At 38.9% G+C, this 14,422-nt stretch overlaps 1 protein-coding gene across 1 annotated transcript in view; it reads right to left on the reverse strand.

Moving 5' to 3' along the window:
* The window catches only part of GPATCH8 (G-patch domain containing 8), a 117,898-nt gene extending 103,835 nt beyond the window's left edge, over positions 1–14,063 (reverse strand). The window contains exon 1 of the mRNA XM_021681759.2: positions 13,951–14,063. Within this exon, the coding sequence (XP_021537434.1) occupies positions 13,951–13,995 (45 nt within the window). The 5' untranslated portion in view covers positions 13,996–14,063. The remainder of the gene's footprint in view (positions 1–13,950) is intronic.
* Between the last annotated feature and the right edge of the window lie 359 nt (positions 14,064–14,422).

Genomic DNA, 14,422 nt, shown 5'->3' on the forward strand with positions numbered 1-14,422 from the left:
TCCTGATCACAGGGTCGTAAGTTAGTTCAAGCCCCACACTGGGGGTAGAGTTTACTTGAAAGAAAGAAAAGAAAAGAAAGGAAAAAGAAAGAAAGAAAAAAAATCATTCTTTCCAAAAATAGGCAATATGGCATTTGATTATGTGAAGGCCTCAACAGGGATTTTAAGAAAAGTATTTTTTTCTGCTTTACCCTGTTTTCAAAATCTCATTTAGACCTCTCAAATCCCATTAGAACTAGAATGATCACATAATGTATCATACAAACCAGGGCACTTTGAGAGTGAAAGGGAGGGCTAAGAGTAAACATGCCAGGACAAAAGGCATAAACTACAACATATGGTCATCCTAGTGAAAATTCATAGATCCTATGTTAGAGTATTCCTAAAATTTAGTTTTAATGATGATTGCTTGAAACACTTATTCCAATGCCTAAATCAACTCTTCCTGTCCACATACTATCTGCTTTCAGAGTTCAAATACAGTTTTTCATTTATGCTAATCAGAAATTTAAGTTCAAAGGGATCCTGTATTATCTAATAAGTTTGTTAGGATAAGGTTTCTGAAGGTATTTTATAAAGCTAAAAGAAGTTGTACATGTCTAGAAGCAATTTCACTTTTCAAAAAAAATTATTTTATTTTATTTTTAATTATTTTAAAACACACTCGTATACATACACCCAACAGACTTTCCTTCAACTGCCTCTCTCTCAAAAAAAGCTTCCACTTGTGGCAGGTCTAATTATAAATGAGTAGAACCTGGCTGACCTGCAGGTCATTAAAATACACAGTAGCTCTAGTTCCTTATAGGTCAAGGATTCTGCTTCCAAGCACAGGACAAATGTGGAAACTTCTCTATTACAAAATTAGCAGTGATAATCATTTAAATATAAATAGACAGGGACTGCCCTAAATTTATCCATGTAAGTAGGATCTTGTTATTTGCTAACCAGTGCTGATTTTGGAATTTCTACAATCCCGCACCTGTACCCTTTCCAGTGGTTAACTATATGGTAATTGATAGGGAAAACTAAAACTAGAGAAGAGGATAAATTATCAGGACAATTCTTTAAAGATCACAACCAATAGACCATAATCTCAAATAGCAAAACACAATATTCAAGACCCTAAAGAGGTGATATTCTCCTCTATCTTCCTATGAATATTAAAGTTTAACATGATTTCCCCCCAAAATTAATGAAAAAAAAATTACTCATAGTCAAAGTCATTGGATCCAAGCTCTCTGATGAACAGTCAAATCAATTATTTAACACAAGGATTATACAGACTAAAGTTTTAAATCCTTTCTGATTTTTCCCATTTAAACTAGGTATGAGCCAAATTTAAAGTAGTTTTATCGTTGGCCATATATTGTACCACTCATGTCAGCCTTATCTTTTAGCACCTGGCTCTGGCTATTAAGCTGCATATTATGGACATTACTGTCTCTCTGCTTCAAATCTCCCCAACCAAAATTTATCTTTTGTACTGTATTTACCATTATTCCCTTAGAGATTGTCTAATGTCACTAAGGGGATATATTAACCGTTGCCCTACCTTATAACTCAAGTAACAGACTTGTTTATAATTTGGACTTTCTAAATTCAAAACATGTAATGATGCTGATTTTACCTGCCATAGACAAAAAGTGGTATGTTCAGCAGATAGAGCCATACGGGATAGATTCATATTCCATCTGTGAACAAACCAGTCCTCTTCTGTCACCAAATAAATGAAGAGACTTTCATCTCTGCCCCCCTCTCCCTTACTCATTTCAAATAAACTAATTCTAGTATTATCCTAAACAATTCAGAAAGAAAATGTCTCAGGAGAAAAAACCCTATCCAAAAAGAAATGAACATCCTTGGGGATTACTGTGTCATTTTATTAGTATACTTAAAATTTATTTCCACTTAGAAAGTGGACAGAACATCAGTGTGGTCAACTCCTCAAAAACTCCAATTCTTCACTATTTTCATAATCATACAGTCTGATTTACAATGACTTTCAGTATACCATTATAAAAACCAAAGTTCTCTGAAGTCAGAGACAGCAGAAATCAAATCACAACCATTTGCTAGCTGTATAACCTTGGGCAAATTATCAAAACTGTCTAGGCCTAGGCCTGCTTCCTCAGCTGTTAAATCCAGAATATTACACTATAGCATTACTGCATAGGTTGTGAGGCTTAAAGAGGTACAAAGGGGTGCCCGGGTGACTCAGTCGGTTAAGCGTCTACCTTCGGCTCAGGTCATGATCCCAGGGTCCTGGGATCAAATCCTGCATTGGGCTCCCTGCTCAGAGGGGAGTCTGCTTCTCCCTCTCCCTCTCCCTCCCACTTGTGCTCTCTCTCTCTCAATAAAATATCTTTTTAAAAAATAATAAAAAAATAAAGAGGTACAAAATAATAAATTATTATTTAAAAGCACTGTTGAAACCAGTCAATACCCAGGAGAAAAATTCATTTATTAAATTTAATTCTATGTAAATTAGCAGGAAAGATAATTGGCTAGCAATCTCAGCAAATAATTAAGAACTTGAAAACATGAGACTGGGTCAAGGGTATGAGGATATCATATACTAGTCTAAAAATATATGCACACCTGTTTGACATATCAAATTTTCTGGATAATTTGACTAGAACAAGAACGAACTGGTTTCCAATAAAAGCCCTACACTGAAAAATTAGCAACTTTAAAAAACCCCATAGGAAAAAAATCAACCTTTTTCAGAAATACATGAAAATACAGCAAACAATTCTTGAGGCATTCAGAAAGACAGGAAGACAATAAAGAATTTGTCTGGGGGCGCATGAGTGGCTCAGTCAGTTAAGCATCCAACTCTTGATTTTAGGGTTGTGAGATTGAACCCCACATTGGGCTCTGTGCTCAGTGTGGAATCTGCTTGGGATTCTCTCTCTCCCTCTCCTTTTGCCCCTCCCCCTGCTTGGTCTCTAATAAAATCTGAAAAAAAAAAAAAAAAGAATTAATCTGAAACCCATAGTAACATATTTCTTTTACCACTGGCTGGTATGATAGATCTCTATTGAGAAGTCTGACAAAACTTCTGCACTAGTTCACAGGAAAACAAGTGTATGTACAATGTTTTCACACAAAAGGAAACACAACTAAAAGATGACTGCTGTAATTATATACAATACATAATAAAGTAAAATTATAACTGGCCATAATACAGGCTCATCTGAAATATCCCTCAACTGGCTTTATAGGATATCACAGAAAGTAATAGTTCAATCGAGATAATCCACAGTACAACAGGAAGCTAAGTCCTCAAATCTACATTCTTCCCAAGCTCTACTAAGCCTCTGCTTACATACTTGACTGTTAATTCAAATATCTGAGCAACTTCTAGGTGCCAGACCCTGGCTTGATGCTAGAAAAACAAATAAAACAAAGACTCCGCATTCAAGGAGTTCTAAGTCCAGAATGAGGAGATAAATTATAAGGAAGTATACAGTAAGAGAAGTAAAAACACAGTGGTTAAAGGCTGAGACTGGTCCAAACTACCTGAAAGCTACCTCTTCAACTTGCTATGTGATCTCGGTAAGTTTTTCATTGTAAAATGGGGATAATAGAACCTGTCTTACTGGGAGATTACATGAAATAATGGTGCATACAAGAGTAATAAGCACTCTATGCTGTTAGCTGCTACTATTACCAGTAAAAGTGCTATTACTGAAATATGACCAAAGTGCTGTGGGAGCACAAAAAATGAACTCAACCTAGGAAAATGTCAGGGGTGACACCAAAACTTTTATACTGAAGAATATAAAATACAGTAGTAGGAATTCCAGACAGGTAAGAGCATATGCAAAAACAAGAATTAAAAAAGAGCCTAGTGAGGCACCTGGGTGGCTCAGTCAGTTAAGTGTCCGCCTTCGGCTCAGGTCATAATCTCAGGGTCCTGGGATCAAGCCCCACATCCTTGGTCCTTCCCCTCTGCTCAAAAGAGCTCTCTCTCAAATAAATAAATAAAATTGTAAAAAATAAATAAATAAGACTCCCAAGCATCTGGATGGGGCGCCTGGCTAGCTCAGTTAATGGAGCATGTGACTCTTGATCTCAGGGTTATGAGTTCAAGCTCCACATTGGGTGTAGAGATTACTTAAAATAAAAATCTTAAAAAAATCCAAAAAACAAAAGACTCAAGCATCTGGTGCCATTGTAACAGGTGTATGTCTTTTCTTTTCCCTTCATTGTCCTGCCATTATTCAGTTTTCTTTCATTAACCTGGACATGCTAGGCTCTTTTATTTCTTATTTTTTAAAAATTAATGTTGTGGTGTGGTTTTTTTTTTTTTAAAGATTTTACTTTTTTGAGAGAAAATGAGCAGGGGGAGGGGCAGAGGGAGAAGCAGACTCCCCAGTGAGCAGGGAAACAGAGTGGGGCTCAATCCCAGGACCCTGAGATTATGACCTGAGCTGAAGGCAGACACTTAACCGACTGAGCCACCCACGTGCCCCCAGATGCTCAGGAGTCTTAAAAGGCAAGTTAGTAAGTTTGAATCTGATACTTAAGAAAATCGGGAACAACAGGAAAAGTCCTATCTTAGGAGCGTTCAAGGTTCAAATGTGAGTTTTCTGTGTGGCCTCTAATCCTCTCTGATCCTCACTTTTCTCACCTGTAAAAAGAGGGATACCGGGTTTATAAGTTACTTGGATTAGATAAATATCTCCAAAATACCTTGGCACAGAGCCTGGAATGTAATATATACCCAACAAATAGTAGCTGATAGTATCATCACTAGATATCACAGCAGTCAACTTCTGACACTGCAATAGTCAAGGGTAAGTTTATATTACCCTAATTTGACAATATCCAGTAGAAGTACTATTCTCCTCTCCCATCTACTTTTTTACTGAAACAAATGAACAAAACGGACTGATTTTATCTTGTTTCTTATCCTTCATGATGCCATGCTAATACATGGGCACTCAATAAATGTTTGGGAAATGGAATTGTCTGGTAAACCTATACACAGTGAAAAAGCCACCAAGTAAGTCATAACTAAGTTTATAACACCAAGATGTTACCAGAAAAAATATATATAATATTTAATGATAAACATACCAACCATTTCCTACCAGTTAACTGGTAGAAAATGCTGCCATGTATTAAAGGGAAACAGTGCTTTGCATACTGTAGACAATACTAACACTCGTCTCCTCAAAAAGAGGCCAACCTATATACCACAGCAAAAAGAACACTACAAAAAAAAAAAAAAAAATCAGAAGATAAAGTTCAAAACCCTGCTCTGAATTAGGCAAAGTAATTTATCTGGGCCTCAGTTTCATCATCTCTAAAATAGAGTTCCCACCTAATCTATCTACCTCACTGAGTTACTGGAAGAATTAGACAAGAATGTACCTAAGTGCACTTACTAAAGCATCACAGTATACAACTACACAGTATTACCATTCCTACATCCAGGTTAGATGATTTTACAACACCCTGATGTCTTAGTTCCCTAACTTCCTTTCTTTTTTTTTTTTTTTAAGATTTTATTTATTTGACAGAGAGAGGCACAGTGAGAGAGGAAACACAAGCAGGGGGAGTGGGAGAGGGAGAAGCAGGCTTCCCGCTGAGCAGGGAGCCCGATGTGGGGCTTGATCCCAGGACCCTGGGACCATGACCCGAGCTGAAGGCAGATGCCTAACAACTGAGCCACCCAGCACCCCTCTAACTTCCTTTCCTATGATCTTGTCCTCCATTCTACTTTAGCCATTTCACTATCATGGTCATTACCAATAACCTCAACTCTTCCATAATTTCTATTTCAAGCACTGTGCTCTACCAACTGTAACAACTCATTCCCTCTAGTACCTCCACTCCAATAATTCTTTTGTTTTTAACTGAAGTGTAATTAACAATGTTATATTAGTTTCAGGTGTACAATACAATGATTCAACAAGTCTACACATTACTCAGTGCTCATCACAATAAGTATATTCTTAATCCTTTTTATATTTTCCCCATCCCCCACCAACCTCCCATTACTCCAACAATTCTTAAACTCCATCGGAGCCTAAAATCTGTTAATCCAACTTTTCCCTCTACCTCAAAAGTCCTTACTTATCTCCCACCAAGCTTACAATCACAGTCCATTATTATAATCCCTCTCTTGCCCCCACTCACATTAACTCTGGTTAATGGGGACTGGTTATCACAGCTTTAGCTGTATGTATTGCACATCTAACACAATTATATCTGAATTAATCTTCCAATAAGAAAAGCTGTTTTGATGTCTATCCCCTGTTTAAACACCTTAAATAGCTACGACAGGGGCACTTGAGTGGCTCAGGCCACATGATCCCAGGGTCCTGGGATGAGCCCCACATCCTCAGGCTCCCTGCTCAAGCAGGGAGTCGGCCTCTCTCTCTCCCTCTGCCCCTCCCCCTGCTTGTGCCAGTTCGCTCTCCATCAAATAAATAAATAAAATCTTTAAAAAAAATAAATTGGGGCGCCTGGGTGGCTCAGTCATTGAGTGTCTGCCTTCAGCTCAGGTCATGATCCCAGGGTCCTGGGATCGAGCCCACATCAGGCTCCCTGCTTTGCAGGAAGTCTGCTTCTCCCTCTCCCACTCCCCCTGCTTGTGTTCCCTCTCTCTCTGTGTCTCTCCCTGTCAAGTGAATAAATAAAATCTTTAAAAAAATTAAAATAAAAAAATTAAAATAAATTAAAAAGTAGCTATGACATTCCTGCTTAGAGCATTAAAATAAAACTTACTGTTGTAGCCTTAGCTTTCACTTTTTCTCTATGCTCAATGATTTAATCATTGTTCAAAAAGAAAAAACAAACAGTTCTGCTTCTTCCACTTCTATACTTTTGCCCTGGCTATTTTCTCTCACTGAATGCCTCCCATTCTTTTCCTTGCAAAGATGTAATCCTATCGGGGTACCTGGGTGGCTCAGTAGGTTAAGCGTTTCCACAAGTTTCCTCCACAAACATACACATACTTCTTAGTACAACTACTATTCAAATATTATTTTAACAACCTTTTTAAAAATAAGTTTATATACTAGAAAATATTCTGAAGGTAAATATACCCCTTGCTATCTCTTGTGCAGACACCCTAAAGCAGTTATTAAACCAATTAAATTTTTAATCATTTTTGCTCCTTCTAAGATACCTCATAATTTTACTTACAGCTTTACTCATAGCAATAAGGGAAATTACTGACACCACAGCATATAATCCACAAGCATCAGCTTTAGCTTCTTGTACAGTCAAGACTTAAAATATCAAACTAATTTCTTGATTTTTGATCAGTACTATCTACAAAAGGGTGAAAGTAAGCTACTCCTCCCTCATCAACACTCGAAAATATTACCTGAACCATAAAAGTACTAACTTTTCCAACAATCATTATTTAAAATTACAGTCACAAAACATGATCAATGATTTTTTTCCTATTGTAACTAAATCTGAAGAGCTGTTTTGTATTTCAATTCCATACAACAGAGATAAATTGAAATTCCTCTTTGAAATCAATTGTCAGAGTGAGGATAACAAATAATTGAAACCTAATGAGACCAAATTATTACAAAGACACCTTCTGCTTGTTTGAATGATACACAATTCAAGATTTACCTTACAACACTGTTGGTAAAAATAAAAATTAAGTAACAGGAAACTACTATTTTTGGCCCTAACTTTCTTACTATCTATGCACTTACTAAAATATTATGTGCTATTAACCTATGTACAATGTCAAAGTAACTCTGGCTACTTCTTCTTCCATAAATTCCTATATTATGTATAATATACTAAATGCATTTGTTAAATCCCAAAGAAATCATTTAGTATAAGCATCACAATACAGTATATTCTTTCAGCGGCATATATTTAAATTTTTGCATTGACTAATACAATGCATTAAGCACATTCAGATAGTTTTCCACAGTTAAATGGACAATTCACTTTTTATAACTGGAAAATCATTACAACATCTTCTGTATCCACTGCAGTATCAAATCAATGACTTCTTTCAGTATTTGTGGTGGTCATTTGTAATTCCTTTGGTAATTAACCATGAGTCAGCTCTCACTTAAGGCTAAATGGCGATGCTAATATGAAAAGAGATTTAATGCCAGGCATACAAGCAAAAATACCAAACTGTTTCAGGGAAGGAATTTTAATAGAATTCAAGAACTGGATGTCTACCTCAAGCTGGAACCCATTTTCATTAATAAAATATTAGAAACTTATTAAGCCACAAGAAAAAAGAGGAAATCTCTACATGGGTTTCAAATCCATAATTCAAGATCTCATGAACTCCTATTCCTTTTCAGAAAATGGTAATTTCTTTTTTTTAAGCAAACTCCACGCCCAATGTGGGGCTTGAACTCATGACCCTGAGATTGAGTTGCATGCTGCACTGACTGAGCCAGCCAGGTACCCCAGAAAATGTCATCTCGGCCACAAGAAAACAGTCCTTTTTTCATTTTATCATGTACCCAAATATATGGAAATTATATGGAAATATATCTCAGCTATGAAGCAGCAGAATCAGTATAGCTAATTATATATGTGTCTAAAAAATTTTTAAGTCAAGGGTGCCTGGGTGGCTCAGTTGGTTAAGCGACTGCCTTCGGCTCGGGTCATGGTCCTGGAGTCCTGGGATCGAGTCCCACATCGGGCTCCCTGCTCGGCGGGGAGTCTGCTTCTCCCTCTGACCCTCCTCCTTCTCATGCTCTCTGTCATTCTCTCTCTGTCTCAAATAAATAAATTAAAAAAAAAAAATCTAAAAAAAAATTTTTAAGTCACAAATTTTAGTTCTGGTTATATAATTTATCATAAAGACCTAAGAAAATATGAAAAAAAACTCTTTGTAGTACTCTAATGGGAATTGTGTGATACATATAGAAAAAAATTGAACGAATACAACAGGGACACCTATTTTTCTATAATGCTGATAGCACTAGAACAGCCCTGTAAATAATCAGCCTAATACTATATCTGTCTAGATTTGTTTCTTCTTGGTCTCAATGCCTACTTTGAAAACAAATAAGCATACTGTCACATGAAGCCCTGTGATCACAATTCTTGCCAACCCCATTCTCCCTCCAATGCAACCTATGTCTTCTCTGTGATGTTATTCCTTGAAATGTCCCTTTTCCAGTACCCTTTACCTTGAATATACACCTTTATCCTTCAAATAACCACCAGAGAACTTTCCCTTATGCTGACCTTACATGGTAACTCTTGAACGTCTGAAAATATACTAACCAATAATTTTGCATTTGTTAATAATCATGCCAATTTATCATCAGTATTTTGAGATCGGTATAGCCTTGGTTCCAACCCTTTCCACCTATCATAATATGTACGGGAAAGGGACTAGTAATGATTTTGCGTAAGTTTCAGTATCCCAAGCAAAGAGCACATTGATTTTCACAACTGGTGGCATCTCTTCCAGATGATGGGAGACCCTGGAAACAGAGATTAGAACACTTGCCCATGTGCCATCTCCAGCACGTCTGCATTAGAATGCCAACTTTATTACAAGATACCACACAGAAAATATACTCACATGCTTCTGTGATTTAAGTATTTTAAAACTGTAACCTTCTCATTTAATGGTCTCAACTAAGAATTATCTGAAGGTCACATGCTGGTATCATATATGAAACACCAGTAATCTTACAAACATACTACATAAAAGTAATACATGACTTATTACTATTTACCATTATGATTACTTACATAGATTACAGAAAACCCTTGGGTAATTTTATTTTTATTATAAACTTTAAGACATTTCTTTCTCTCATTTTATTACTCAATGATCTATTATCATAGCTCTTTTTTGTTAGAAATCTAATGCAAAACACATTCAGAACAAGAAATGAAAGGCTACTTTATTTTTTTTGTCGGGACGCCTGGGTGGCTCAGTCGTTAAGCGTCTGCCTTTGGCTCAGGTCATGATCCCAGGGTCCTGGGACTGAGCCCCACATCGGGCTCCCTGCTCAGCTGGAAGCCTGCTTCTCCCTCTCCCACTCCCCCTGCTTGTGTTCCCTCTCTCGCTGTCTCTCTATCAAATAAATAATTAAAAAAAAAAAATCATCAGTCCTCTGCAGGAACACGAACTGAAGAACATATTTCCTTACAGCATTCAGCAGCATCTCCATTAACGGCTGCACAACCACTTAACGCTAAGCAGTATATCTTAACACCTATGGTTGTACATCTCTCTACAAACAAAACTTTCTTTATGGAACCTGTAATTCAAAGTACTGAATACATCTATATCTTAAATTATACTATGTATTTTCCATTAGTTTGTGTAACATTTTAATCTGTGAACAAATATGCCTTAATCTGGTAAATGTAGGCAGAACTTGTGTCTCATTCAGAAATTGAGGTCAGATTCTTAAAGCAGTAGTCAGAACTTAAAACATTTAAAAAAAAATAAATACATCAGCCTGAATCACAAAGATTTCCAGAGATAAAAAAATCACTTAAAAAGACCAAACAAGGGGCGCCTGGGTGGCTCAGTGATTAAGCGTCTGCCTTCAGCTCAGGTCATGGTCCCAGGATTCTGGGATCGAGCCCCACATCGGGCTCCCTGCTCAGCGAGAAGCCTGCTTCTCCTTTTCCCACTCCCCGTTTGTGTTCCCTCGCTCGCTGTGTCTCTGTCCAATAAATAAAATCTTAAAAAAAAAAGACGACACAAAAGAATGTCTAAACTAAAACAACAGTTAACAATATATCCTCTATGATAGTGTAACTCATCATTGTCAGAAGTCTCCTTATAGGGCGCCTGGGTGGCTCAGTCGTTAAGCGTCTGCCTTCGGCTCAGGTCATGATCCCAGGGTCCTGGGATCGAGTCCCACATCGGGCTCCCTGCTCGGCGGGAAGCCTGCTTCTCGCTCTCCCACTCCCCCTGCTTGTGTTCCTGCTCTCGCTCTCTCTCTCTCTGTCAAATAAATAAATAAAATCTTTAAAAAAAAAAAAAGAAGTCTCCTTGTAAGTCCTTGGGAGACCAACAAGAAACAGTTCTGGACAAAAGGGAACAGAGTACAAACTAATTGTACAACCTCTCTAAAAGCTCACTTATTCTTTGTAATCTGTAAGTTTATTCTCCGTATTTGATGACTCAATTATAGTTACATAAAATATGTAATTGCCAGTAGAGATAATGGTCATGAGCATAGGTTCAAGAGTCTTAAGAGCCAGGGTGTGAATCTAGGTGCTGCCATCTACTAGCTGTATGTACCTGGCCACGTTATTGAACTCTGTGCCTCAGCTGCCTCATTTGAAAACCCTCGTAGGGTTACTGTGAAGACTATGAGATAATACACATAAAGCGTGTAGAATGGTACCTGTTTATTGTTAAAATAAAGTTACTGAAAATGTTTAAATGTATGTCCCTGATGATTACTCCTTATATTCATAAGTGCTTCAGGTGGCATGCCACCGTTAAGCTCCTCACCATATTACACAAAACACCTTTGAAACTTCAGGTGTTCACAAATAACTGAATCCACCTCTGACTCAATACCAAGTTCAAGATACTACAAACTCTCCAAAATTTGCAAGTGACGATAAATTGGCAAAGAGTGAAATTTTATAATTCTTAATTATCTTGCCAAATTAAAGCAAAGAAAATGACAGTCATCTAGAACTTACCAGAGAAGATGCACAGAAAAATTTCTAGTGCTGTAAGAAGATCTGTTTAAAGCAACAGGATCCATGCACTGTTTGGAAACCTACTTTGGATTTGTTTTCAAGTGTATTCAATGGCTTCACCTCGTTTATCACTCAAACCTTAAAGGAGGTCACATTTAATTTTAATAACCCAACCTTAAAATGTTTAAGATATACTATGTACAGGAGCATGCTATTACATTTCCTAATAACTTTAAATTGAAGGACATCATTAATGAAAATCAATATTTTTCCTTTCATTAAAACATCCAGGAAAAAAAAAAAACCAGAAAACATACTACTCTAAGCATTTCTAATTTTTTTATTTATTGTAGTTGACTACTTCATTTTTAAATGGATGCTTTTTAGAAATGTTAGTACAATAATTTACAAAAGTTTTAACATCTTCTAATTGTCTAAAAGGTATTCATTCCCAATACCCTATTTTACCCATAATACTAGGAGATCTGAATTTTAGAAAACCAACATTTTCCTGGCTGACCCAATACTGCAGGAGTTGGTTATTCCAACACACAAGCAGGAAATAAAATATGTGTACTATCTTCAAAGGACTACCAATCAGGTTTTAGATAAACCCAACTAAAGCACCAGACGAGAAAGTCATCTTACTTGAAAAGGTAGAGGCTTTCTCAATTTCTTGAGGTGACAGCATTCACAATCTGCTATCCAGTTTTCAAATTCTTTCAAGGCCCTGAAAATCCTGCTTAACTCTGCTGAAACTGTGGTTGACAGCCATTTTCCCTCAAAACTTAATTGTCCATATTATTTATTTCCAATTTTATTAGGTCACCTTGAAATTCTCTCCTCTGCAAAGCACTTGAGGATTTTAGTTAACATGTCTCTTTAAATATTACCAATAAAAGCCCACACATCTTGCAGCCTACTTACGTCTTACGGTGCTCACTTTAAAAAAAAAAAAAAAAAATCTCTCTCGGGGATCAAATGGCTATATAGGAACTGCTTCAATTTCCCTGCACCTGCATTATACTCTTAAATACCTTGAGATCCTGTATTGTGCTGCAGCTCTACAGCAAGCGCATGATCACAAGGCTTTTTTCAACAGCCCCCAGATCCCTTACTGCTGCAAAACTTCTCACAAGCGTTCCATGCACTAGACTGTTGTTGAACTGCTTTACCTGTTTATTTACCGACCCCATCATCTCGGGGAATTCAAACCCTTCAAACTGCCTTCTGAAACATATCTAGACTATCCCATGTTATTCAGAGGAAGATCTGCAGCGGGATAAAAACTTGAGTTCTGATGTTCATCCCCTGACCCAAATTGCTGTTGCCAGGATATGCGGTAGTAATGCAGTGGTTTCTTTGAGACTCTGAGGATGTATTTTACCCTAGAAACAGCCAATCTCTACACTAAATTCCTTTTAATCGCCGAGATTTCCGCGGTAACAATGCTCAACAGGAAGGTATTTTAAACAACTGAAAGACGAGTTATTCTAATTTGGCCTTTATTTTTTCCTCGATAATATCTGCCATCACAAGGACATTTTTCCATACAGCATTTGCAACTAAAGAAAGAAAAAAAGGAGCTTCTGGCGCTAGTTATCACACGCTAAGGAAGTCCCTTATCATTATGCTTAAAAAATCTTTCGAGGTAGGATTTGGGGCTAAGCTTCCATCGACCACAGTCCTATAACTTACTCTTTTCCAAGCAAGATGAACGGCCTCATAACAACAGCAACATTTACGCCTAGGGAAATCTCAATTGTTTGACCAACCAAGAAGGCGTCTGATAATTAAAGGACCCTTTTTCCGTGGGAGGAAATGCAACGACAGACAATGAAAGGGACTTATTCTAATAAGGACAGACGAAGGACAACCCCAAGAAGAGCCCTGCGAGCAAAACCCAGGGGTTCGGAAGCCCTGGTCTCAGCGACACCCGCCCGAAGCCCTCCCAACCCATCCCTCTTTTCCCCCGGGAGCCCGCCCGGCGCCTTCACAGGCCCCGCGCACACGAGGAGCACAGTCCCCAGTCTGCGGCCCAAGCAGGCTCCCGAAACCCGCCCAAGCAGGCCGAAGCCGCAAACCCGGCGGCCTGAGTTTAACAGGTAAGAGAATACGAGGTGAGAGGAGATGCGGCCTCGCCTCAAGCTGGGAGGCCCCTGGAGGAATTGGAGGCGGGAGAAGAGCAAGCCGGTTCGTAAGCCGGGGCAGAGCTTGGAAGGAAAAGAGCTAGGAGCGGGGGATGAGGACGTCCCAGCTCTGCCAGCGCCTTCCCGGATTCTCGGCAACGCCCGTGTTTACCTGAAAGTCTCGATCCTCGTTGAAGCGGGAGAAGCGGTCCGCCATTTTGCCGCCTTCACTCCTCTCAGGACGACGCTCTCCGGTTCGCTCCTTCCCTCCCGCGACACCCGCCCCCTCGCTCCCCTCCCCAGTTCCCCGCCTCCTCCCACGCCCACCCGGCGCGCGCAGGCGAGGGAGGGAGGAAGCGAGAAAGCGCGTCTAGAAGGGAGCCCCGTCGGCGCAGGCGCTTTTCGGCCCTGGAGGCGGAACCTTCCCTTAAATCCCCTCGCCGCTCCCGGCCCAGAGCGACCCCGGCGGCCGCGCGTGCGCACTCGCGCCGGAGAGCTGCAAGCGCTTCCGGAGAGAAAGGTTACAGGGGCACAATACGCTTGGGTCCGGATGTTTTCCACCTGCTGATTTCCCCGACTACGATATGTTTTCTTGCCCTCTTGTTTCCCTGTGTGTGTAGAAGCCCATCCTCTGCTTTATTCAC

Source organism: Neomonachus schauinslandi, chromosome 15 (assembly GCF_002201575.2).
Source record: "Neomonachus schauinslandi chromosome 15, ASM220157v2, whole genome shotgun sequence".
Classification (NCBI taxonomy): Eukaryota; Metazoa; Chordata; class Mammalia; order Carnivora; family Phocidae; genus Neomonachus; species Neomonachus schauinslandi.